This window comes from Saccostrea cucullata, unplaced genomic scaffold, assembly GCF_032062105.1.
Source record: "Saccostrea cucullata isolate Sc308-1 unplaced genomic scaffold, CSIRO_AGI_Scuc_v1 ctg1, whole genome shotgun sequence".
NCBI classification, from domain to species: Eukaryota; Metazoa; Mollusca; class Bivalvia; order Ostreida; family Ostreidae; genus Saccostrea; species Saccostrea cuccullata.
In genome coordinates, this window is record NW_026920581.1 from 874,162 (window position 1) to 900,576 (window position 26,415).

At 35.2% G+C, this 26,415-nt stretch overlaps 2 protein-coding genes across 3 annotated transcripts; one reads left to right on the plus strand and one right to left on the minus strand.

The window, feature by feature from the left end:
- Positions 1-8,412: 8,412 nt before the first annotated feature.
- LOC134252166 (uncharacterized) lies at positions 8,413-15,429 on the plus strand. 2 transcript variants are annotated; one of them, XM_062734606.1, is made up of 4 exons: positions 8,413-8,954; positions 11,721-12,028; positions 12,934-13,089; positions 13,387-15,429. In XM_062734606.1, exons 2-4 carry the CDS (start codon positions 11,734-11,736, stop codon positions 13,818-13,820), a joined length of 885 nt encoding a protein of 294 aa, XP_062590590.1. In that variant the 5' UTR covers positions 8,413-8,954; positions 11,721-11,733; the 3' UTR covers positions 13,821-15,429. The 2 variants fall into 2 exon arrangements, with proteins under 2 accessions (XP_062590590.1, XP_062590595.1); XM_062734611.1 differs by lacking the exon at positions 8,413-8,954 and adding an exon at positions 9,073-9,265.
- Positions 15,430-25,798: 10,369 nt separating this feature from the next.
- On the minus strand, positions 25,799-26,170 carry LOC134251601 (retroviral-like aspartic protease 1). The gene has a single exon (XM_062734011.1). It carries the CDS (start codon positions 26,168-26,170, stop codon positions 25,799-25,801), a length of 372 nt encoding a protein of 123 aa, XP_062589995.1.
- Positions 26,171-26,415: the final 245 nt, after the last annotated feature.

Here is a 26,415-nt window from a genome sequence, read left to right on the forward strand (position 1 = left end):
CACAGAAAATAAAATTAGTGTCAGATTTTTTGACAAGGGAAAAATTCAAATTTATAATATTGATGCATGTATTTTTAAGTTTTATCATAATTATGTGTATTATAAATGATAGAAACTTGGCTGATGATCTTGTATTTGATTTCTTTTTTTCCAAAGAGGCAAATTGTGTGAAGGATATTTAATATTCTTCTTCTCCAACAACTGATTCCATTCTACAACATTCCGTTTTTGTGCTATTTATAGACTGATCAGGTGATTTCTATTTATATCTCAGTGCAATTTCTACCATTGGTTTGCTCATATACAAAAATAGGAATGTACAGTAGATTTGGGCTATTGACCCTGTAAATTCCATGTTTCATCTACTCTAGTCATTGACTTCTATGCAATGGTGTCATCAAGTGTACATAGAGCGCTATTTTATATGTGAACCAGGGAATGTGTGGTTATGAAATGTAGAAGATGAGTTTGAAGATACTGATGCGAATGTTGTATAGGGAAACACTGTTGCCATCAATATTAATTTTATATGTATAGATATGTTCAATTCTTTCAAAACATGTGGATGCAGTTGTTGGATTTTGTGAAACTTTTTTTGGTCAATTTAGTATGTACATGTATCTTTTTTTAAGAGTTTGGTGTGACTGTTAATTTGTTTGTTAATGATTGTACAGAATTGCCATTTATACAGTTAAAAAAAAATATTCAATCTTTTGAAATGCTGCAAATGTATTTAGATTACAGATTTGAGTTAACAAAAATTTTGTATGCTGATTGCATAATGTTTATTGTATCAAAAATGTATTTTTAATCTGCACAAGATTTTTCACAAATTTGAAATGATTTTTATTGGATAATTCACAGTTAATTGGAGTAATAAGTGCCTTATTTGTAATGAAAAGCGTTGCAATCTTGAGCAATTACAATCTAACGTTCATTAGGTTTATTATGTTGAGTCTCAGTGTGTTATTGTGAGTCGTGAGGTATATTGTTAAGTTGTCACTGTGCATTTATATTAATTATCATGCATTACTAAAACCTGCCAATGTATTCTCCAGGTTTGTGCTCTCGTCACAGAGCTAAACAGACTGTGATTATTCCCATTTTGTGAAATACTGGAGAGAGTGTTTGTTACATTTGTGAGAAAAAAAAATATTGTGCTGTTATTAAACAATGAAATCTTTGAAACATTACGCCTTGTGTATAATTTGTTTGTTGATTCAGAAGTGTTCAGTATCCCCCTTCCCCTTACTGTTTGAGCAGCTTTATCTGATGAAGTTGTGTCCCCAGCTTATTGAATAAAAGAAGAGCATGCAAGGATGGGGGAGGGGGCACTTTAGGAATTTAAGAAAGGCGGACGGGCCATTGGGAGATGGTATAAAATTTATTTGTAAAAACTCAAAAGCTTCTTGAGGTATGAAAGATTAAGACACACTCGGGATGGATGGATATACTACCTTTACCTTTGACCTTTTGACCTCAATATTAGGGGTATTCTGTAGGCCAAAGGGAGTTGTACAAAATTTTACTGCAAAAGTTTAAAGTCTTCTTGAGATATTCCACGGAAACTAACGTTTTAAACGGAAGAATATTTAAATTTATGACCTTTGACCTCAAAACCAATAGGGGTTTTCCTTATGCCATTGGGAGTTATTTTGTAAAATTTCATTGCAAAAGTTCTCGAGATACCGCACAGAAATGAAAGTGTCACACAAGTACAGAATTGCAGACTAACCAACTGAAATAAGTAACGAACACTTTCATGGAAAACCACTGTAACTGACATTGTCCACATTAGATGTAAGTGCTAAGGCCTATTGAATTAGGTGAAGTTTTTTTATGCCCTGCCATGAATATGGCCTGGGCAGAGTGTTTGTCATGTTCATCTTCTTCACTTTGCATTCATCTTTTTCATGTTCCATCTTGATTCAGACTGATGAGAGCTATTCAAATGCTTCAACATTTTTTTTTACCTTTACCTTTCCTTGGACCATGATATTGTGTAGAGATAATGTAAAAACATTTTTTTGCCCTGTGACTTTGACCTTGAAGTTTGACCTACTTTTTAAAAAATTAAAGATTACTTTGAATTGGCCATAACACTTGAAAGAGAAGAGATGGGGCTTTCATATTAAGCTTGTATATTACCTGTGACAAAACCTTTTTAAATACACTTTGATTTTTTGACCTCATGACCTTGACCTTGAAGTTTGACCTTCTTTTCAAAATCTTTGACCTTGCTCATAATTTTTGAATGAGAGGACATGGACTTTCATATTAAAGCTGTGTATTGCATGTGATGAGACCTTTCTAAATGAAAAAAATATGATTTTTTATCTAGTGAAGTTTGACCTAATTTTCAAAAATGTTAATTTTTTGTTATAACTTTTGATTGAGAAGAGATAGGGCTTTCATATTTGACATGTGTATTTCCTGTGAAAAAATATTTCCAAGCATGCTATGATTTCTTGACCTTCACGAATGACCTTTTGTTAAAGTTAACTTCGGTGAAAACTTCTGAATGATATATGAAAGAACGTTCATATTTGACACAATATTCCATAAAAAATGACATTTCACACACAAAAACACCGAAAGTGAGGGACCACAATTCTTTGAATTTGCTTGTTTAACCCTGAAAGACTGGAGGGATATAATGTAAACAAAATGGAGTGGCATATCATTCTCTAATATTGTTAGTGTGCTTTCTTTTAGCTCACCTGAGCTGAATGCTCAAGTAAGCTTTTCTGTTCATATGTTGTCTGTCCGTTTGTTTTTCTGTCCGTCCCTCTTCTTCTTATAAACTACAGGGCCTTTAACCAAAGTTAGTACAGAGCATCCTTGGGCAAAGGGGAGTTTAAATTATTAAAATGAAGGACCATACCCGCATTAAAGGGGGGTACTCAGGAAAAGACAAAAATAGGGTAGGATCATGAACAAACCTTCCAAAGAATCATCATCTTCACTGGCCAAGAGTTTTTTGACCACTCTTCTCCCCATAAACCCTTTGGTTTAATATGGGGAGGGGAGTGGACGAAAACTCTTGGCTAACGAAGATGATAAACCACCGGACAAGATAGACTGAAATTTATGTGAAAGCATCACGGGGTAGTGTAGATTCGAAATTGAATCAAGGCCCCTGGGGTATGGTGGGACACGAAAGGGAATCAAAATTTTACATTGAAATATGCAAATGTCTATAGGAAAAGTCTTTGAAAATCTTCTAAAAATTCTCTGGTCAATAAAAGCTGAAACATGTTTCCTAGGGAAGTGTAGATTCTATATAACCGGTATTCAAATAATGGCCTCTGGGGGTAGAGTGGGGGTAAAAGTATTACAAGGAGGGGATCAGGTGAAAACCATTGGACCAAAGTAACTCAGGTGAGTGTTGTGATCCAGGGCCTCTTGATATTTCCTATGGTGTACTTGATAAAAAAATGAAATAAATCTCATTTTCAAACCAAGATGTGTTTGTGAAACACTGATGCCCCCGTATGACAACATAGTGAAGATTTAACTTTTCTAAAATGCAAATTTTATATTTTGGTACCCAAAGTACGGTCTCCTAAGTTAAAATACAATTGTGAAATATGAAGGCCCTATCACCATCTGTTCCCGAGTTATGGCCAGGTTGAAGTTTTTTTTTATAAGTACAGAAATCTTCAAGATCAAGGTCAGAAGGTCAAGGTTATTGGTATCCAATGAAAGGTCTTGCCAAAATGAAGACATATGTGAAGTATGGAAGCCCTAGCCCTAACCGTCAAAAAATTATGGCCAAGGTTAAAAAGATTTTAAAAGTAGGTAAAATTCAAGATCAAGGTCAGAGTTATTGGTATTCAATGAAAGGTCTTGTTACAAAGATTACATATGTGAACCATGAAAGCTATAGCCCTTACCGTTCAAAAATTATTGCCAGGGTTAATGTTTTTTTTCATAAGTCCCGAAATCTCTAGGGTCAAGGTTATTGGTATCCAATAAAAGGTCTTACCACAATAAATACATATGTGAATATGTGAAGCCCTAGCCCTAACCGTTAAAAAGTTATTGCCAAGGTTAATGTTTTTTTTTTCATAAGTCCGGAAATCTCTAAGTTCAAGGTCAAGGTTATTGGTATTCAATAAAAAGTCTTGACACAAAGAATACATATATTTAAAAGATATTGTCAAGGTTTGTTTTTAAAGTATGTCAAATTCCAAGGTCAAGGTCAAAGGGTCAAAGTTCTTGGTATCCAATGAGGGGTCTTCTTACAAGGATTACATATGTGAAGTATGAAAGCTCTAGCCCTTACCGTTCAAAAGTTATTGCCAAGGTTAAAGTTTTTTCATAGGTACGGAAATCTCCAAGGTCAAGGTCAAGGTTGGTGTATCCAATGAAAGGTCTTGTCACATAGAATACATATGTGAAGTATAAATGTCCTGGTTCTACTGTTCAAAATATATGGCCAAAGTAAAAGTTTGAAATTTTTGTGTAAAAGTGGATCGAACTCCAAGGTCAAGGTCAAAAGGTAAAATTTGATGGTACCCAAAGAAAGGTCTTGTCACAAGGAATACAAATTTTAAATATGACAGTCATAGCTCCATTAAATTAAAAGTTATGGGCAAGGTGAAAGTATTTGCGGACAAACAGAGAGACAGACAGACGGACAGCTAGACAGACAGACAGACGGACGGACACGACAAAAACTGTATACCCCCGAAACTTCGTTTACGAGGGCATAAAAAAGTCCAACAAGTCCCGCGGTTAGTGAGGAGGGAGAAGAGGGGGTCTACCGTCCACAGATACCTGTGTAATACCTGTGTAATAAGTAGCTGCAGAACTGTAGCTCTCCAAAAAAAATATATATATACATGTATATATATATATATATATATATATATATATATATATATATATATATATATATATATATATATATATATATATATATATATATATATATATATATATATATATACATGTATATTGACACACACCGGAGAGCTACAGTACCACCCATTGAAAAAACTGTATATTTATTGCGCACAAAAAAGTGCGCTGTTTCTCGATTTATTTCTCCATGTTTTTTAAACTGTCAGCTCAAAATATTACTAACCGTGTGTTCCTAACATATTCTTTCACTGCTTCTACAACAAAACATTCCTTTCAATTGATGTTAGTAACCCTCCTGGCCCTGATATTGAGACCATCGAAAATTTATACTGCCAGTTTGGTTTGCAAGATAATTCGGTCTAATGTGCTTCATGCAGATGTAAACTACGAGAGTACTTGATAGAGAACTCTGAAGTAAGGAATTGTTTGAAATATAGCTTTTTTGCTATTGAGTAAAGAATTTGGAAGAATTAATGCAGAATCAAGCGCAATTTTTTGTGCACAATAGATATACAGTTTTTTCAATGGGCGGCACTGTAGCTCTCCGGTCTGTCAAAATATTTGTTCGGAGAGCTACAGTTCTGCAGCTATGTAATAAGCAAAGAAAATTTGGGTATGTGTAAAACAAGAAACGAGACATAAGAAACCAAAAGCAATGGAATATAACAATTAAACTGTCCAAAAAGAGGGACAGCTTTTGTATAAAGAATTCTAATTTTTGTCAGGGGAAAACGAGAAAGTTTGCCCTCAGGAGGTAAATGAAAGACAATTGTGTCTGTGTGATTATACCACAATTTGAAGCAAAGAATAAATGACCAATTTATTCAAAAATGGCATAGTGATATAAATAATTCATCAAAAGGTCAAATTTATAAAAAATTTTAAGTACATGTATTTTACTCAGTAAACTCCAAAAAATAATTTATATAAAATTTAGAACTTCAAACCATCACCTCCCAGTTGAAACTGGTAGATGGTCAAATATTCCATTGGGTGAAACAGTTTGTACATTGTGAAATACAGGGCAAATAGCATGACGAATTTCATTTCATTTTAGAATGTTAAACATTGAACAGCATCAGAAAGAATCTTTTACATCCTAGATTTTGTAGAACGCCAAATACTCTCAAGTTTTCTAAAATTATTTAAAATTTAAAATCTTTTAAAAAAACTTTGTATATTGATATCTAACATAAACGACACCGTCTGTCCTCCATAACTGAAATTTGATCAGACCATTTTTTATATCCCCGTAAACCAAGTTTCGAGGGTGTATAATTTTGTCGTGTCCGTCCATCTGTCTGTCTGTCTGTCTATCTGTCTCTTTGCCTGTCTGTCTGTTTGTCCGCAAAAACTTTAACCTTGCCCTTAACTTTTGATTTATTGGAGCTATGACTTTCATAGTTCACATGTGTATTCCTTGTGAAAAGACCTTTCTTTTGGTACCACCAAATTTGGCTTTTTGACCTTGACCTTGGAGATTGACCCACTTTTACACAAAAATTCAAATTTTTACTTTGGCTATATCTTTTGAACAGTAGATACCAGGACTTTTATACTTCATATATGTATTTTTTATGGGAAGACCTTTCATTGAGTGCAAACAACTTGACCTTTTGACCTTGACCTTGGATATTTTGGATACTTATGAAAAAACTTTAACCTTGGCCATAGCTTTTGAACTGTAAGGGCTAGGAGTTTCATACTTCACATATTTAATTCTTGTGAAAAGACATTTCATTGGATACCAAGAACTGTGACCCTTTGACCTTGACCTTGGAGTTTGACCTGCTTTTCAAATACAACCTTCAACATAATTTTTGAAGGGTTAGAACTAGGGCTTTCATATTTCACATATTTAATCCTTGTGACAAGACCTTTCATTTGATATCAAGAACCTTGAGTCTTTGACCTTGACCTTGTAGTTTGACCCATTTTAACACAAAAAATCCAAACCTTTACTTTGGTCGTAATATTTAAACAGTAGATACTAGGAATTTCATATTTCAAATATCAATTCTTTGTGGCAAGACCTTTCATTTGAAACCAACAATTTCTACCTTTTGACCTCGGCCTTGGAGTTTTCCGTACTTAGGAAAAAACTTTAACCTTGACCATAACTTTTGAACAGTAACGGCTAGGGCTTTCATTCTTCACATATGTAATGCTTGTGAGAAGACCTTTCATTGAATGTCAACAACTTTGACCCTTTGACTTTGACCTTGCAATTTGACCTACTTTTTACAAACTTTAACCTTGGCCATAACTTTTGAACGGTAAGGACCAGCGCTTTCATACTTCCCATATGTAATCCTTGAGACAAGGCCTTTCTTTAGATACCAACAACCTTGACCCTTTGACTTGACCTTGGAGTTTGACTTACTTTTTACAAACTTTAACCTTGGCCATAACTTTTGAACGGTAAGGGTCAGTGCTTTCATACTTCCCATATGTAATCTTTGAGACAAGGGCTTTCTTTAGAAACCAACAACCTTGACCCTGGAGTTTGTCCTACATTTAAAAACGTTAACCTTGGTAATAGCCTTTGAACAGGTGGTGGTAGGGTTTTATATTTCACATTTTTATTTCTTGTGAAAGGGCCTTACTTTAAGTATCAACACATTTGATCTGCATTTGAGAAAGCTTAATCTTCGCTATGTTGCCATACGGGGGTATCAGTGTTTCACAAACACATCTTGTTTTCTTCTTCCATTGTATGTTTATTGCTATACTTTGTACATATGTATACGCCTCTCGTTTTTTATGCTATTGTATCATAATTATATTTATTTATTTATTTATTTTACAATTATAACGACTAATTTATTCGAAAATATTTACTTCTTTAAACCTTTGCATGTTTAAAATGAGCTACCCTGGCCGTATGGACCCTCTGCTAAAATGACATTTTCCAAATCCCCGAGGACTTTCGTGCACGGCCAAATTCAGGTGTAATTTAAAATATTTGACTGAAACCAAAACGACACAGATTTTTATAAATTGCCCTCTTTACCCTTAGAGCAATGAGAAACCCTCATCAACCCATAGCAGGGTAGCTCTTTGTTTGAAAGTGTGCTCCATAAAAAATCGTGTATCTTCAACTTGTACCTTTCATCAATACAAAGTGTTGTTAAAAAATAGTTCTAATTCAATTTCTTGAGATTGGCTAGCTTAGGTTGTTTTAGAATGTCACATATTGGATGTCAGTTTATGTGCAGTAGGTCGAGAATATTAGATTTTGTATATTTTATATCAATAGTATTTGATTTGAATGCAGAAACTTTTGCATGCTCCTTTCGTGTGAAGGGGCCGTAACACAAAAATCTCTCCTTCTTTTGACAATAATTATAGTGTGCTATGCTTTCATTTTTTGTCGAAAATTTCTGTTTAATTTCGCCATTCTGTCCTTTGTTATGACTTACACCTATAGTTAATGTCCCGTCGTTTATCATGCATTCCTGTGAAAGATATAATACTAATTGCTGTTCCAGTAAATAACGCACGCAGTTTTCCTAAATGATTAATTTCTCGAAAAGGCTTCATCTTCTATGGAATATTACATTATGAAAAGCAACTAAAGAAGAAAAACCCAGTTTTTTAGTCGGTATTCTCAATAGAGAAAACATGACAAGGGGTTCTATTGATCGCGATCGTGCCTTTTCCCCTTTTCAGAACCAAAGAACCTGAGACGGTCAACACGTTATTTGAGATAACTGTCACATTGTTGGACAAGATAAAATTTCAAACATGATCGGAAAGTGTTTTTGTGTGCGATTTTTAAAATGAATCAGATTACACACAACTTGTGAAAAATAAATACAGATTTGAAACATCCGCCATTCGGGGGGATCATTGTCAGTATTATAACATTACTTTAATGGAAATGCCAGTGTAGCGTGAAGGCCTTTTATTATTTGTGCTGATGAGGTGGGGACAGTTTACCGCGCACAGGAGAGGAGAAACTCAGCTGAATAAATTGATCCTAGTCAACTGCACTGTATAGTGAGGTCTCACTGATTGATAGAAGAGGATATAAATACAGTGTGTACACGTTTTACTCTTGTCACATCATGAGCCATGAAAAGGTAAATATGCTTTGACTCATTATTTTACCTCGTACAAAATGTAGGTGAACGTTTCAAAGTGTCACTTGTTGCAACTGAGAATAGGTTGTATTGTGCCGTTTATGTACAATTTTAACGTATTCGTTTTAAATTTTCTTTGTCCATAGTGGGCCTTTTTATTGACCCGATTTAATTTTATTAACGTTTTAACTTCCCGAGAGGGATTGACTTTGTTAATAATCCGTACCCCGATTTTAAATGCCAGTGTTAATTATGTTGTAAATAAAGACAATGGTGTGCACTATGGTAATACACAGTGATAGTGAAAGAAGGTAAGGTCTTGGACAGGTACATAGCTGTGTGATTAATTGTAAATACCCTGGAAATGCCATGGCGGTAAGTTTCGTTCTTATTTTGCACAATAATTGGCAGTGATTGAAGCAAACAATCGTGTTGTTGTTAATCTTGCACACAAGATTTACCTGACCTGTATTGATCGGGAGTAGGTAAGTCCTGGGTATATTCTACAACCAAGGCTGGCTTATGTGGTTCGAAATAATTAATTACCTAATACAATGTATGCCTCTGTTCAACATAAAATTATAAATAACCTTAGGTATCCTTGTGTATAAGAAAACATTTTGTTCAAAATCCATGCTCGACCGAACTAAATGAAAGATTATATCGAGAGAAAAAAGTTCACAACAGCAATCTGAAACCGAAGATGTTGAAATTGAAATGCAGTCACTCTCATTTTGATGAATTAAGTATGAAGGAATATAACATCGTTCCCAATGAGGAACATTTACGGGGGGGGGGGGATGCTAAAAGTCTCGAAATGCATGCATTTTTAACTTTCATATGTAGACATGCATGATGGGTTGTTGTGCAAACTTGTGCGTTATTATTATTTATGATATACATACATTGTATATCTAAACATATAAAACTGTGTTTGTTACATCAACAAGAGGCAACAAGAGTCGGTGCTAAAGGATAAACATAATTCCACTTACGTCTCAATCATGTAGAATAAACAGATAATTATTAGAAGTTATCCACTTCTGTTCAATGTAGAGTAACACACATATCAACAACATAACATTGTGTGACATAAGTAGTGAATTAAGGTACTTGTGAGTAAAAGTGTCATCATATGACTAAATTTGTCTAACTATACATGACTAATGAATTCACATAATTTGCACAGCAAATCAACATCTTCACAGTTCATTAACCATAAAAGTTGGTTATTTTTAGACAAACTATTAAAAAGAAGACCTCATAGATAATATGGTGGATAGTAAATTCATTCTTGATTGACTATGGCATGGACAACCTAAAAGAAAATATACTTCATTTCCTACCTCTTTTAATTTACAGTTGGACTTATTCTATCTTCTCTTGGTATACACATATTCTGTAATGTCTACCCTAATCAATCATCAGATTTTGAGAAGAAATTCGAAATTTTGTTAGAATCTTCCTTTTCTCAAACTTTCTTAAGATTAATAAATACATGTATAATGGATCGATACAGTATTTTTTAAAATCAACTGAATAGAAACAATTTAAAAATCTGACCAGGGGTGCGGTGATCAAGTCTGCAACTAAAAGCTTAGTTTATACTTGTAAAATACAGTAGTGGTTTATTCTAAACGTTTTTCCGCAGATGAGGGGGGTGTCTTGCGCGCGCGCGCGCGCCCCCCCCCCCCCCCCCCCCATTTCCTGAGTCCACTAAAGTTGCTTTAAATCCTCATTGTTGTTTGAAGCACTACAGTCACTGTCTTTGGACAGAAACCAGTTAGCATCAAAAGCCTTGACCCTGGTATTAAAGCGTTAGTAACAATAATGATGTCTAGAATTATACAGATTAATATTTGCAGTTTTCACAAAATCTTGAATTTGGTTTTTAATTCATTCTAATTTTTTTTTTCAAATTCGTGTCTGTAGTACGTTGCACAAGAAAGGCGAATCAAAATTTAAGACTTTTCAGACTTAATTTATGCAAAAATGACAACTAATCTTTATGATAAACGTGATGACTTCAATTTTCTGTCGTCAAATTCCCATATTTATGTAGCAATAAACCATTATCACCTGCTTGTGGAGTTAATGTCTACCAATTATCGATAGCTAGAGCAGGTTCTACATATGAACAATTTCGAAAATGAAATAAACCGAGTTGATGAAACAAGGGTATCAACAGTCTCGTTTATGGTCCACATTTTACAAATTCTATGGTCGAAACAATGACCTTGTTAGCAAATGTGATCTGTCATTTAGACACACAGCTTAGTTTTGAAGAGTTCAAATAATGGACTTTTTGCAGCTTTATATGGTGTTAGGTTATGCTGTGCACCTCCTCTGAATCAGAGTTCGAGAAACCATCTAAACCATTTTTTAAAAAATTCTTTCAAAAACAAGTTTTCTGTATTTCCATCATTTGATACCTGTTTTAAATGCCTACGTATTAAATACATGCTTTTTTCGTCGGAGGGGGTTCTACATATAGGAACATATCTGGCGATACTATGATTTTTAAATTATCAGGATATAAAGAAAATTATCAGAAGGGAATTTATGATATTTAAAAAAAACACTAGGAAATGAAGGTTAATACAGTAGATATTGAATTTTAAAATATCTTTCCTTCTTTAAATTATAAAATGTTTCTTTCTGTTGTAAACATTCTAGTTTATAAATCATCATACTCGGGAGTCTGATTAATGTTGTGTGTTTCCTTGCCAACATGTCAATTTCATGTACGCTCGTATTCATTTTCAGGGCCATGAACTAGATGAGTAGAATGGTAGACGGGCTTAACAGTGCAGCTAATAGGTTCGTAATGAGTCCTCTTTTCTGCATTCTGTCTTTGGGGCTGGCCTGTCTGTCGACTTTATTCCAGACCATAGCTTTCAGCACACATACCTGGGTCGTAATGACAGACTTCATCACTGAAAATGGTCAAGTCAGCAGCATCAAAATCTACACTGGACTCTGGTACACTGTAACGTGCCAGAACGGCGCCTGTAGATCCACCACTCATTTAGACACCTACAGGGAAGATATAGACGCTGGCAGGAACTACAAAGGTATTGTCTTTTTATATTGATTCCGTACCTACATACTCTAGTGTATACTTATTTTGTCTGATTGTATGTGTGAGTACATCTGTTGATAATTAAGAGTTCTGCCTGCATTTTTCGTCTCTGTATTGTGACTGAGTCACTGCTGTGTTCAGTAACCGTTTATATTAATTGTTGTTACAAGTGAACACGCAAGAAAGACTCTATTACACAAACTATTACCATGGAAATAAAAACATTTTTACTTTCTATTTATTATGAAAACCAACAAGCTGAAAGATAGCAGGCGATAACGATGTGTGCTGTATTGCTTTGCTTTGATTTTAATGTCATTTTTAGTTTATCTACATTAAATCAATACATTCCTTAAAAAAATACCTTTTAACCATATTCAGTCACATTACATAGCCTCCGAACACAACTATGCACAGTTTGTCTTATTTGTTAGATGTTTTCAGAATCACGTCCTCAATTTATCGATTGCTGCTTATATAATCTGCTGCTTTTTTCCCCCCCAGAAAATTACATTTCTACACAATTATCACATCGCAGCTCTTAAGGTGTGTGAAATGGACAATATTGATCGCTGTGTTTGAATATCTTATTACCGTCTGTTCTAGTGTTTATAATGGATCTGCTGAATCCTAAGTATCTTGTCAATAAAATTGCCCGTGGTTCTTTTTATCTCTGAATATGGATGTAATTTCCTGCTGAGCTCATCTAACATTCATATAATACCGATTTTCAATGAAAATCGAGTCCTTCAGTCTTGGAGACAATAGGAAGACCCAAAAGCGCTTACAATAGGCCATATTAAATAATTATATTTTTCTATATTTTTTTCCTAGAGTTTGTGTGTTTAGATGTTAATGCACAAATGATGTTACTTGAAACTCCACTCTATTTTACAGAAATACAATATTCTCTGCGTGTATGGTCGCAGACCTTAACAACAATAGCCCTGATTTTCTCCATTGTGTCTGCAGTCACATGTGTTCCATTTCTCTGCAAACCCAGGCACGTCCTGCGCCATCATTTAATTATTGTGGTGTGTTCATTCATTTCATGTAAGTATATACTATTGATGTGTTAGTATGATATCCATATTAAATCATATGTATCAAACCAAAGATTCGAGTGACAATTGACAAACTCTGGTCGTGAGATGCAATTGATCCTCTCCTCCCCCCCCCCCCCCCCCATTCACACACTATCTGTAACTAGAAAAAAAAAATAATTGTAATTGAATTCGTATCATACGTCTCTAATTTGATTCATTTCATAAAAAAGACCAGTATTTGACTAACATCCAACATAATTTCTTGTGATACTTAATGAAATGGTGTATAACTTTCCTTTTACAGTTTGCCTGTTGATGGCGGTAGTTTTTAACTGGACTGCAGAAGTATCTGCTAATGCAAATCTGGAAGAATTAAAACCAGATTCTACCAGAACGTTTGCCTTTCCTTCATCCCTCCTTCTTGCCGGTTTTGGAGGATGTGGAAATCTAGTTTTAGGTATCCTTCATGTCGTGTTTTTATTCCGTTCTCTTGCTCCATCAGATTCTGTGCAAAGAGACACATTTCAACCAAACGCTTATGTACAGTTAACCACTCAAACTTCAGTGATTTCACAACTTTCAAACGGCTCTCACGAAAGAAAACATTTAACAGTTGAGAAAGAATTTTTAGATGAACCTATAGAAGAAAATTTAGAAGAAAGTGAAATGGACACACATTCCCTAAGCAACCATTCAGATCAGAAAATGTTAAATACGGAGAACGGTGAGGATTTGTAACCAAGTCATAAAGGATAGTAACGTGTTCCCGTCAGCATAGGACCAAAAGAATTCCCGTTGTATAAGATACGGCAGGATAAAACCAGCTTAACTTTTGACAGGATATGAGGAAAATTTATCATGAGGGTGTAAAAAGCGAGGCAACACCCGCAATATCAAAGGATCGGGGTTTTCTTGTTGTTTATCTCATACGAGAGAGCAATTTACACCAGTAATCCGAAAGGAGAAAACCTGTTCAATGCACTGATAGAGTTCAACGTTCAGAACTGGACAAATTAAAAAAAATACAATTATAAGTTCCACTTTAAGTTACAGGATATGAACGCCGCGGTTACCATGTAATCTGTATGTGTGGCAGATCTGTAGCTTATATTTGTCACAAACTAGTGCTTTGTTTTACAATACATGTATATGTAAGTGGTGCTAAACATGTATATATGTTTGCATTGGGAAGAAATTTAATTTACAAATCTCTTATTTTTTCAAAAAAGAAAAAACAGGCCAGTTACAATTTGCTATCATCGGGATTTATTCGAACCTGAAAAATAAATGCTTGGCAGATAAATAATTGCATTCTATTTTCCTCTGTGTTGTTAAGGATATTTATTTAAAAATACACGCCAACGTGTCTTATTTTTGTCTATTTCAGGGTACTCAACTTGTAGTTAGAACACCTCCTTTTAGAGCTCATAATACTTTTAAAAAAATTCTTGAATAAATCCTTTTCGTAATGTATACGGGAAGTAGGAAAATTGAGTGAGAATATCGGTACTTTCTCAGTAAGTAAATCCATTTCTACCCCCACCCCACCCCCCACCCCTCCGACATGCCACCAATTTCACCTTGCAATAATTCATCCATATCTCTTGTGAATCGATAATAGAAAATGCCCTTAACAGCAATACTCATTTCAAATATACTGCAAATTAAACATAATGTACGTCTTGGGATTAATCAGTGTACACTATTGTTAATGCTCTCTTTGGATATCAACGTGTATTTGCATTTAGTGGTTCTAGCTCTCATAGTCATTTCGACATTTTGTTTGGCAAAGAAGTGAGATCATTAAGGATAGAAATTAATCTTAAAGGTTGGAAGCTATTGATTAGATCTGTAAAATTTATACATATTAGCCCCAATTCTACTCAGAGGTAAACGAAGAAAAATTTTGGTAAATCGATTGAATTACAGAGACCGGAATCATTTCTTAGCCGTTTGCAAAACCATCTTACAAAGGAGGACCACCCTTACCAAAATACAAAATTAAGTGAATAAAAAGGACATTAAATTATGATTTGAAGTTCGTCAATACTGCCTTTTTGATCAGTCAGGTGAACCTTCAATATAATTGTGAATCGTGGTTGTACTATGAAATGTTTTTTACCGTAAAAATCAACCTTCTCTTGGCGTTTACTATTTGTTTGTTTGTATGCCAACCTTGTTTTTTTTCTTTGAACATTTTTATAATTTAACACTTTAATTCTTATTGTTTTTTTTTTTAAATCTCTTAAAATTGCATTTTTAGAATTTCGATTTTTACTTCACTTTTTTGAGTTGGTAGTTTCTTTATGTTTCATTTGTTACTAAATAAGTTTGTATTTCTGTGAGTTTGAAAGTTTCTTATATTATTTTTTAATTGACTTTGAATGACATTGAAATAAAATTGAATAAATCTCTTAAAATTGCATTTTTAGAATTTCGATTTTTACTTCACTTTTTTGAGTTGGTAGTTTCTTTATGTTTCATTTGTTACTAAATAAGTTTGTATTTCTGTGAGTTTGAAAGATTCTTATATTATTTTTTTAATTGACTTTGAATGACATTGAAATAAAATTGAATAAATCTCTTAAAATTGCAGTTTTAGAATTTCGATTTTTACTTCACTTTTTTGAGTTGGTAGTTTCTTTATGTTTCATTTGTTACTTATATTATTTTTTTAATTGACTTTGAATGACATTGAAATAAAATTGAATAAATCTCTTAAAATTGCATTTTTAGAATTTCGATTTTTACTTCACTTTTTTGAGTTGGTAGTTTCTTTATGTTTCATTTGTTACTAAATAAGTTTGTATTTCTGTGAGTTTGAAAGTTTCTTATATTATTTTTTTAATTGACTTTGAATGACATTGAAATAAAATTGAATAAATCTCTTAAAATTGCATTTTTAGAATTTCGATTTTTACTTCACTTTTTTGAGTTGGTAGTTTCTTTATGTTTCATTTGTTACTAAATAAGTTTGTATTTCTGTGAGTTTGAAAGTTTCTTATATTATTTTTTTAATTGACTTTGAATGACATTGAAATAAAATTGAATAAATCTCTTAAAATTGCATTTTTAGAATTTCGATTTTTACTTCACTTTTTTGAGTTGGTAGTTTCTTTATGTTTCATTTGTTACTAAATAAGTTTGTATTTCTGTGAGTTTGAAAGTTTCTTATATTATTTTTTTAATTGACTTTGAATGACATTGAAATAAAATTGAATAAATCTCTTAAAATTGCAGTTTTAGAATTTCGATTTTTACTTCACTTTTTTGAGTTGGTAGTTTCTTTATGTTTCATTTGTTACTAAATAAGTTTGTATTTCTGTGAGTTTGAAAGTTTCTTATATTATTTTTTTAATTGACTTTGAATGACATTGAAATAAAATTGAATAAATCTCTTAAAATTGCATTTTTAGAATTTCGATTTTTACTTCACTTTTTTGAGTTGGTAGTTTCTTTATGTTTCATTTGTTACTAAATAAGTTTGTATTTCTGTGAGTTTGAAAGTTTCTTATATTATTTTTTTAATTGACTTTGAATGACATTGAAATAAAATTGAATAAATCTCGTAAAATTGCATTTTTTAGAATTTCGATTTTTACTTCACTTTTTTGAGTTGGTAGTTTCTTTATGTTTCATTTGTTACTAAATAAGTTTGTATTTCTGTGAGTTTGAAAGTTTCTTATATTATTTTTTAATTGACTTTGAATGACATTGAAATAAAATTGAATAAATCTCTTAAAATTGCATTTTTAGAATTTCGATTTTTACTTCACTTTTTTGAGTTGGTAGTTTCTTTATGTTTCATTTGTTACTAAATAAGTTTGTATTTCTGTGAGTTTGAAAGTTTCTTATATTATTTTTTTAATTGACTTTGAATGACATTGAAATAAAATTGAATAAATCTCTTAAAATTGCATTTTTAGAATTTCGATTTTTACTTCACTTTTTTGAGTTGGTAGTTTCTTTATGTTTCATTTGTTACTAAATAAGTTTGTATTTCTGTGAGTTTGAAAGTTTCTTATATTATTTTTTTAATTGACTTTGAATGACATTGAAATAAAATTGAATAAATCTCTTAAAATTGCATTTTTTAGAATTTCGATTTTTACTTCACTTTTTTGAGTTGGTAGTTTCTTTATGTTTCATTTGTTACTAAATAAGTTTGTATTTCTGTGAGTTTGAAAGTTTCTTGTATTATTTTTTAAATTGACTTTGAATGACATTGAAATAAGATTGAATAAATCTCTTAAAATTGCATTTTTAGAATTTCGATTTTTACTTCACTTTTTTGAGTTGGTAGTTTCTTTATGTTTCATTTGTTACTAAATAAGTTTGTATTTCTGTGAGTTTGAAAGTTTCTTATATTATTTTTTTTAATTGACTTTGAATGACATTGAAATAAAATTGAATAAATCTCTTAAAATTGCATTTTTAGAATTTCGATTTTTTACTTCACTTTTTTGAGTTGGTAGTTTCTTTATGTTTCATTTGTTACTAAATAAGTTTGTATTTCTGTGAGTTTGAAAGTTTCTTACATTATTTTTTTAATTGACTTTGAATGACATTGAAATAAAACTGAATTGCTTGATTTCTAGAGTTCTTCTTTCTTGTCTTCCCACGTAATGATCATGACATAGAGTGTTGCTATCGGTTTGTCCACCCTTCTTATTATTTCAGATAATAATACGTTTTGCCTGTGGATGTTTAGCTTAATTTTAGTGACTGATTTACATGGTTGTTTTCTTTTCGATTAGACTTGTTTTGTTGTTAGGATGACTCTGTAAGTTTAACTAAATAGGGGCGTACATGATTTTACTCTGACATTGAATAGTGTAAAGCTGGGGAAAGGGGGGGGGGGGGGGTAGATGACGTGAAAAACGAAAAAGGTGAAATTAAGTACTCCCCTAAACATTCCTAAATATTAAAAGCAAACAAACACAGGATGTTTCTTAAAAGTTGAAAATTCAGTCAGGTTCTTGCTTGATGAAACGCATGAACATACAAAGGAAGCAAAAGAACAATGTTTTCTTTTTGGGAGGGAGATCTCTGAACTTCTGAACATTCAGAACTGTTCAGTTTTAGTAGAAAATTTCACTTGGACCCTTGATGACTGTATATCTTCTAATGGTATATTCTCTTTATCAAGTTTTAAGGACATACGCAACGTACATCACCTACTGATATTTTTTCAAGATATTCTAAATTTTAACTTACAATATCATTACATGTTCTTAGACAAAAAATCAGCATGCGTTACCAGGGGTTTTGTATGAAATCCGGATAGGGCCACGCACTTCACTATCGCACCATCGAGCATCAACTTAAAGGTCGATGGTGCGATAATGCGATGGCGCGATAACGATGAAACGATGGTGCGATAACGATGAAGCGATGATGCGATAGCGCGATGACGATGATGCTATGGTTCGATAATGCGATGGCGATGGTGCGATCAGCGATAGTGAATATCGCTTCATTATTGTGTCCACTATATACCATCGCGTCATCGTACCATCGCGTCATCGCATTATCGCACCATCGTCATCGCGCTATCGCACCATCACTTCATTGCTATCGCACCATCGCCTCATCGTCATCGCATTATCTCTTCATCGCACTATCGACCTAAACCTCGATGGTGCCGGATTCCATTGTTTTGAAAAGATATCAAATTGTGAAAAATTTTGCATTTTCAAGGAAAATACACAAAAATTACAAAACATAAATTCCAGATTTTTTTTTCAACAAAAATTGTTTTAGAAAAGGTGTACAATTCCATATATAGACATTAAATGTATTGCACACGGGTCCTTAATTTAGTGGAACTCTTCAACTCCACGGAAGAACCCAATAAATTTCAAACTACATTGCGTATGACCTTAAGAACCTCCTCTCTGGCCTGAGGGCCATAAAACTTAGACGAGCTCACTTTTGATCTCAGTCTCACTTTTCCACTATATATTCCTTTGGAAAAAGTGAGACTGAGATCAAACGTGAGCTCGTCTAAGTTTTATGGCCCCCAGGCCAGGTTTCATCCATCAAAATTTACATTTTTTCCCAGTGGCTCCCTTTTACATTTTGCGTCTTTGAAAATGCCAGTTTCTTCAAAAGCAAGGAGCGAAAATATTATTTTGGTGAATGAAAATATTTACGTATTCCAATAAAGAGCTTGTCACATTTAGTAAGAGAAAGGTGCATATTTCGGTGTTTTTAGCTCACCTCAAGTGAGCTTTTCCGATCACATTTTGTCCGTCGTCCGTCTGTCTGTAAACTGTTCACATTTTCGACTTCTTCTCCAGAACCCCTGGGCCAATTTCAACCAAACTTGCAACAAAGCATCCTTGAGTAAAGGGGATTTAAGGTTGCTCAAATGAAGGGCCATGCCCCAGTTTAAGGGGAGATACATGTAATTGGGAATTAGTGAAAATTTGGTGGCATGTTTTAAAAATCTTCTTCTCAAGAACCACTGTGGCTGGAAAGATGAAACTTATGGGGAATCGTCCTTAGGTAGTGTAGATTCACTTTTTTCAAATCATGACCCCCGGGGGTAGGGCGGGCCACAAGGGACGATCAAAGTTTTACATAGAAATATAAAGGAAAAATCTTTAAAAATCTTCTTCTCAAGAACAGCAAAGCCATGATTAGTCATACCTATATGGAAACATTCTTAGGTAGTGCAGATTCACTTTTGTTCAAATCATGACCCCCGGGGGTAGCGCGGAGCCACAAGGGACGATCAAAGTTTTACATAGAAATATATAGGAAAAATCTTTGAAAATCTTCTTTTCAAGAACAGCAAAGCCATAATTGATTATACTTATGTGGAAGCATCCTTAGGTTGTGTAGATTCAAGATTGTTTTAATCATGACCCCTGGGGGTAGGGTGGGGCCACAAGGGACGATCAACGTTTTACATAGAAATATTTAGGAAAAATCTTTAAAAATCTTCTTCTCAAGAACAGCAAAGCCATGTTTGCCATTGTTTGGTCATATTTATATGAAAGCATCCTCAGGTAGTGTAGATTCAAGTTTGTTTAAATCATGACCCCCCCCCCCCCGGGGGGGGTAGGGAGGGGCCACAGGGGACGTTGAAAGTCTTACATTGTGATATACAGCAAAGCCATGATTAATCCTATTTACATTGAAGCATTCTCAGGTAGTGTAGATTATTTTTGTTCCAATCGTCACTTTGGGGGGGGGGGGGGTGCACAGACTTCAAGGGTAAACAGAAAAAAGCCACATTTAGTTAAAAAAAAAAATAGCAGGCATCTTTGTTAGCGTAGATTCAAGTATTCTAGTAATCATATTCCCCTCCATTAGCCACAGTGCACAGACGATCGATGTGGCCCATGGACTTCTTGTATAACAGAAACGCATATAAATTAAAGTCAATTTTTAAATATTTTTAACGAGCCTTGTCCAGACACAAGACTGTTGCTTCGCGTATTGGAGGGAAGAAAACTTAAGATGTGGAAAGAAAAGTTCAATAAATTCATTATTTGATTTGATAGATGTTATAACTTGTTCAAATAATAGATTAAAACTATTGAATAAGTGAAATCGCCTATTTGAAAAATGAAAGATACCGCCTGCATGTTCTATATCTCTTTTTAATTTAAAGTAGTGATTTAATTTATTCGAATATAAATAAGTGATGTCACCAATTCAAGATGAATAGGTGACATTACCAACTGTATACATGTAGATGAATAACATATTCGAATAGGTGATAGTATTCATTCGAATTTGTTTCACGTCCCTCTTAGATTTTTTCAGTCTTATTGCGACGCCACCACTTACCAGTGGAGGCTTATGGCCTTTAAGCAGTGAGGGATCTAGTTTTGTACCAGCATCTTCTGTGTTATAGGACCTCGGTTTATACGCTTTCATCGGAAGGGCCAGTTTTCGCGTAATGCTGTCGGATTTAAACGAGAGATGAGGATGAAGATAAACAAACAGTGATCGATCTCAAAAAATTATTTAAACAATAAAATCTGTGAAAAGGGTTTAAAAACGAACCCTTTGAAATTATATCAGGTACCTAGGAGGAGTAAGCATCTACTGTCGAACCCATAGAATTTACGAAAAGCAAAGTTTAAACGAGGTCGTTGAATTTCCCTGTAGCACCAACTTAACTGTCATCGGCTGTCCTCGGTTTAAAAAAGTTCCCCTATTCGGAGCATTCTCGTAAAGTATTCTCACTAGTATCGAATAGAAGTTGTGAAATATGAACACCATTTGCAGGTGTTAGTTGGACATTGCTACATGGATAGGGATACTAGTAGCTGCTGATGGAAAAGTAGAGATCATCTCGTTTGCCATACATTTTAGTTTTTAGCTGCCCTTATTGTGTACATGTATATAGTTAGTGAAACATTCAAATACGAAACAGATCTGGCAGACTCTTTGATATCTTCTTTTATAAGTTCATTGGGATATATCGTATTGACATATGAATGAAATTATCTAATGCTTTATATACATACGACTATATATACATACACGTAATACCTTTAGCAACGTTCTTGATTTACAGGAGGCTAACTTTCCGCGAAAGATGCTAAAAGGAATACACAGCCAAATTTAACAAGTTTACAGTGTCCAATGAAGGCTACTGCAAGCGTTTTTATTTTCTTCTCATATAGAAGTTTTTGAATAGAGAGAATGAAAATGGAGAGCGAAAATATTTTCTGCTGTAATAGGCTATCAGACAAATAAATTAGGCCTACATGTATATACTTTAAACACTTGGAATTAAAATTGGTACACTTCATGCTTCAATACAAATATATACAATCATAAACAAGGCAAATTGAAAAAATTGAAAATGGTGTACTTAAACGAGGTAAGTTATTGACAAACACGTTGATGAAACAAGAATATTAGCAATCTCATTTAAAGTAATAATTTTGTAAGTTCTATGGTCTATACAATTGTAACGTGCAACACGTCCGAGCTTGGTGTTTGGTGATATGGCTTGTATCACCGAGGCGTTACACTCAGGTTCGTTAACCTGTTAAATCAGATTTCTGTTGACCAAATATAATAATACAGTTATATAGATTTAATACAATTATAAACGATTTCTTCTTGATTGGACAACCACTAACTGTTGTCAACGGGTGTCTCCCGCAATGAATTTCTCTAGTCCTGCCACTCTACAAGCACTGCTGCTTCCTGGCACTTCCCCCACTTCTGTGGTATGCCACCTCTATCTTCATTAACCTACTGCCTTATGCAGGTCTTACGTATTAGCTAATAATGTAAACCTTTACTGCCTATCCCCCGCAACTGTGTGCCTTATTCAGGTCTTATCACAATGTGTAAGAGCATAAACAGCCAAAGTTTAACAACTCTGTCACCAAAGATGTATCCTGAGCTTCCTCTTATACACAATGTATAAGCCCAGTGCAGTGGCACAGTCTTCCATCCATTGTGGTTTTCTCCTGTGTCTTACATGGATGTTGTCTCCATTCAGAATGATAATTTGACTCTTGTTCTACATCTGCCTCATTACCTAGAGGTCTACCTCTGGTGCTGTCCTCTCATTATCAGGTATCTCGCCTTGCAAAGTTTGAGGGTGCCGGCCACACATTCTGTCAACATGTATGACTTGTGGTTTTTCCACCACGTCCACAGTCAACTTTGTAGGTGAGATCCGTCATCTTAACAGCGCACCTTGTAAGGACCACAACCTGCCTTCCGAATGGGAAAGAACACATAGACTTGGCAGTCTGGTTCAAATTTCTCCTAGGACGATTTTTGGTCGTGATACATCTTTTGTCTAACCATTGCTGTTTTAATATTCTCCCTGACATGTGTGTGTGCGCTTTTCATAGTTTCTTTCAATTCCCAGGCCCACTTGTCTTTAGGAATGTGCAGCACTGGTCTGGGCATCTCAAACATGATGTCAAGCGGTATTGATATACTTCTCTCCCCAGCCTCAGGTAATTGGGAGTGTAGCCAGTTGTCTCATGAACAGAAGTCCTGTAAGCCATCATTAAAAATGGTAGGTGTTTGGCCCAATCTGAATGATGGTCGTTCATATAAGCGCTTAACATTGTCACTAACGTCTTGTTAAAACGCTCTACCATTCCATCACTTTGTGGATGGTAGGAGCTGGTCCGTGTTTTCTTGATTTGGAGAACCTGGCACATCTCCTCAAAAAGCGCACTCTCATACTGTCGAACTTGGTCCGAGTGAATTACTGATGGCACGCCGAACCAAGCAATTACTTCTTCAACAATGTTTTGCCACTGTCTTGGCTTCCACGTTTGGCATTGGGAATGACTCGGTCCATTTCGTAAAATAGTCCGATACCACCAATATGTAATTATGGCCATCCTCTGTCATTGGTAGTTTTTCCAGGATGTCTGTGGCAATCCTGTCCATGGGTAAACCACTTTCAATCAATTCCATGGGCACTCTTCTCTTCATTTGAGGACCCTTCCTCTTACAACGTTTCTTACTACCTGCTATGTACATTCTGGTGTCTGCTTGCAAACCAGGCCAATAGAACGTTTGCCTTATTCCAGCTAGTGTCTTGCTCACGCAAAGATGTGCAACTGTCCTCACATCATGACAGTACTCGAATATTGTCCGTCGTTGGCTACTTGGTACAATAGCCTACAAGCGTATGGTCTTCCCATCTTCCTCTTCAAACCTTCTGAGTATGTCATTCTCAGTACAAAGATTGTTCCACTGTGACCATAAAGATCGTAGCACGTAGCCTTGGCACGAACCGCACTGTACTCAGGTCTTGTCTTTTCTATGACCCAACGTTTGACAAGGGATAAATCTTTGTCTTCGTCTTGCATATCTTTCATTGACAGAATTGGATCGTCACCATCTTCCTTTGATCCACTGGTTTGGGTTATGACTCTCACTTCGTTCAGCTTGTTTTTTTTCCAAAACTTTTTCCCAGTTTGGATCAAAACCACACTGGCGACATGGCACACGACTCAGTGCATCTGCATTGCGGTGTTGTATCTCAAAAGTGTATGTACTGAGGATTTCCAACCAACGTGCCAACTGTCCTTCTGGATTTTTAAACTTGAAAAGCCACCTTAAGGAGCTATGGTCTGTGCGGACTATGAACTTTTTACCATAGTGTTAATGCTTAAAGTGCTTGACAAAGTGGACAACCGCTAGCAATTTATTTCTTGTAACGCAGTATCTGCGCTCACACTTTGTCAGTGTCCGACTTGCATAAGCAACAACCCTCTCTTGACCATCAATCTTTTGTGAAAAGACTGCGCCTATAGACACATTGCTGGCATCAGTGTCTAAAATGAATGGATGAGAGAAGTCGGGATGCCTAAATATTGGAGTGTTGGTCAGCTTCTGTCTAAGGGTGTCAAATGCCTCTTGACATTCTTTAGACCAAGTAAAGGTGCGACCTTTCTCTGTCAGCGTGTGTAGGCATTTTGCAATGCTTGAGAAATCTTTGATGAATCTCCTGTAATATCTGTATAGTCCAAGAAATGAGCGTACCTCAGTAGCATTTGCAGGCGCTGGCCACTGTTTTACTGCAGCTATCTTGTCTTGGTCTGTCGCTACACCTTCTTCTAACACTACATGTCCAAGGTAAGTACTATAGTAAGTCATCTTCTTGGCAAATCAGCAGCATTTCTTGGTTTTGAGTTTCAGGCCTGCATTTTGCGGTCTGTCAAATACCTTTCTAAGGTTTGCCAACATCTCCTAAAATGTCTTGCCCGTCACTATCACGTCATCCATGTAAACAAGACAGATATCCAAGTGAAGGCCAGCAAAGACGCTTTCCATTAGGCGCTCAAATGTTGCAGGAGCACAACATAAGCCGAATAGCATGACCTTAAACTGAAATAGTCCACAACGTGTGGCAAATGCTGTCTTTTGTTTGTCGTCTGGCTCCATCTCTACCTGCCAATATCCTGAGCAGAGATCTAGAGCAGAGAACCACGAGCTTCCACTCAACTGATCCAGTGACTCGTCTATTCTGGGAAGGGGGTACTAGTATGCGTCCTTGATTGTACAGTTACTGTATTTAACTTGCAGCGAAATGTACCGTCCTTCTTGTTCGCTAGCACAATATGCGATGACCATGAGCTGTTTGATTGCTCGATCACACCTCTTTCAAGCATGTCATTGAGCTTTTGGTCAACCTCCTCTGTAAGATGAGCTGTTACTCTTCTTTGTGATATTTTGATAGGATGGCTGTCTCCAATATCAATCCTATGTTTTACGATCGCCGTGCGCCCTAAATCTTTTTCAGACTTTGCAAAAAGATTGGTTATTCATACACAAATTTATGAGCTTCTCTTTTCTGCTTCCTCGTCAAGTGGCTTGAAGTTTTCTTCAGTATATCAACCAAATCAGGTCTTAATTTCTTAGATTTGCTTGACGTATTCTCCTCTTGTGCCTCAACCACTCTGACTTCACTGAGTTATCCAATAACTGTACCTTGGTAAATGACTTTGGACTCCTCGCCAACATTAAGCAATCGGACTGGTACCATCTCCTGTCGTATGAACAGTGTTCTGGCTGATATGTAGCCTTCCCTTGGCGAACCCGATGCGAAAGGTTTTACCAAACACGTATTCCTTGGAACATGTTTGCAGTCCTTCAAGACTTGTCCCTGTGTGATGATCACACTTCTAGGAGGTGTGGTGACTGTCTTTGTTGCTGTTATTCTGTTGCAGCCTATGTAACCCTCTACAAACATTGGTATTATCTTATCTTTTTAAAATGTGAAGCAACCTTTCGCTCATGTCAACCGTGCATGCATTTGACAGTAGGAAATCAAGTCCCAGTTTTCCATCTGCCTGAATCTCCGCAATGACAGCAGTAGTGTACAGTACCACACCCTCAATATTTAATGTTAAGTCCGTCTTATCCTTGATAGACAGCTCACTTCCATTGGCAGCTAAAATACTCTGGTTAATCTTCTGCAGCTTTGGTCTGGTGTTCTCTGCAATTTTCTCGTACATTGTTGAGAACAACAACGTCAATGTTGCCCCTGTGTCAATCAGGAATTTAGCTTGGACACCCTGCACAGAAATTTCTATGTACATGCCAGCTTCGTCTATAGAAGATCCAACTCCCATTGATCCACTAGGACAGACTTTCTGTTGTGTCTGTTAACTTCGTACTGGCCTGCTCATTCCCCTTTTCTCTTTTGTATCCTTGTGTTCACGTTTACAGGGTCGTCTCTTCAGCTTGGGACAATTGCGTTTTATATGACCTTCCTTGTTACATTCATAACAACGCAACGGTTTACCTCTCGCTTGTTTGTCATTGGTTTTACTGACTGACCGATCCAGCTTCAGCTTTTGGATCTCGTTAGTTAACT

Excerpts from the sequence above, each read along its gene's own strand:
- LOC134251601 (XM_062734011.1), bottom strand. The coding sequence starts at position 26,170 with ATGGGAGTTGGATCTTCTATAGACGAAGCTGGCATGTACATAGAAATT.
- LOC134252166 (XM_062734606.1), top strand. The coding sequence starts at position 11,734 with ATGAGTAGAATGGTAGACGGGCTTAACAGTGCAGCTAATAGGTTCGTA. Across the intron at positions 12,029-12,933 it reads CGCTGGCAGGAACTACAAAG|AAATACAATATTCTCTGCGT; the intron begins GTATTGTCTTTT and ends TCTATTTTACAG. Across the intron at positions 13,090-13,386 it reads GGTGTGTTCATTCATTTCAT|TTTGCCTGTTGATGGCGGTA; the intron begins GTAAGTATATAC and ends TTCCTTTTACAG.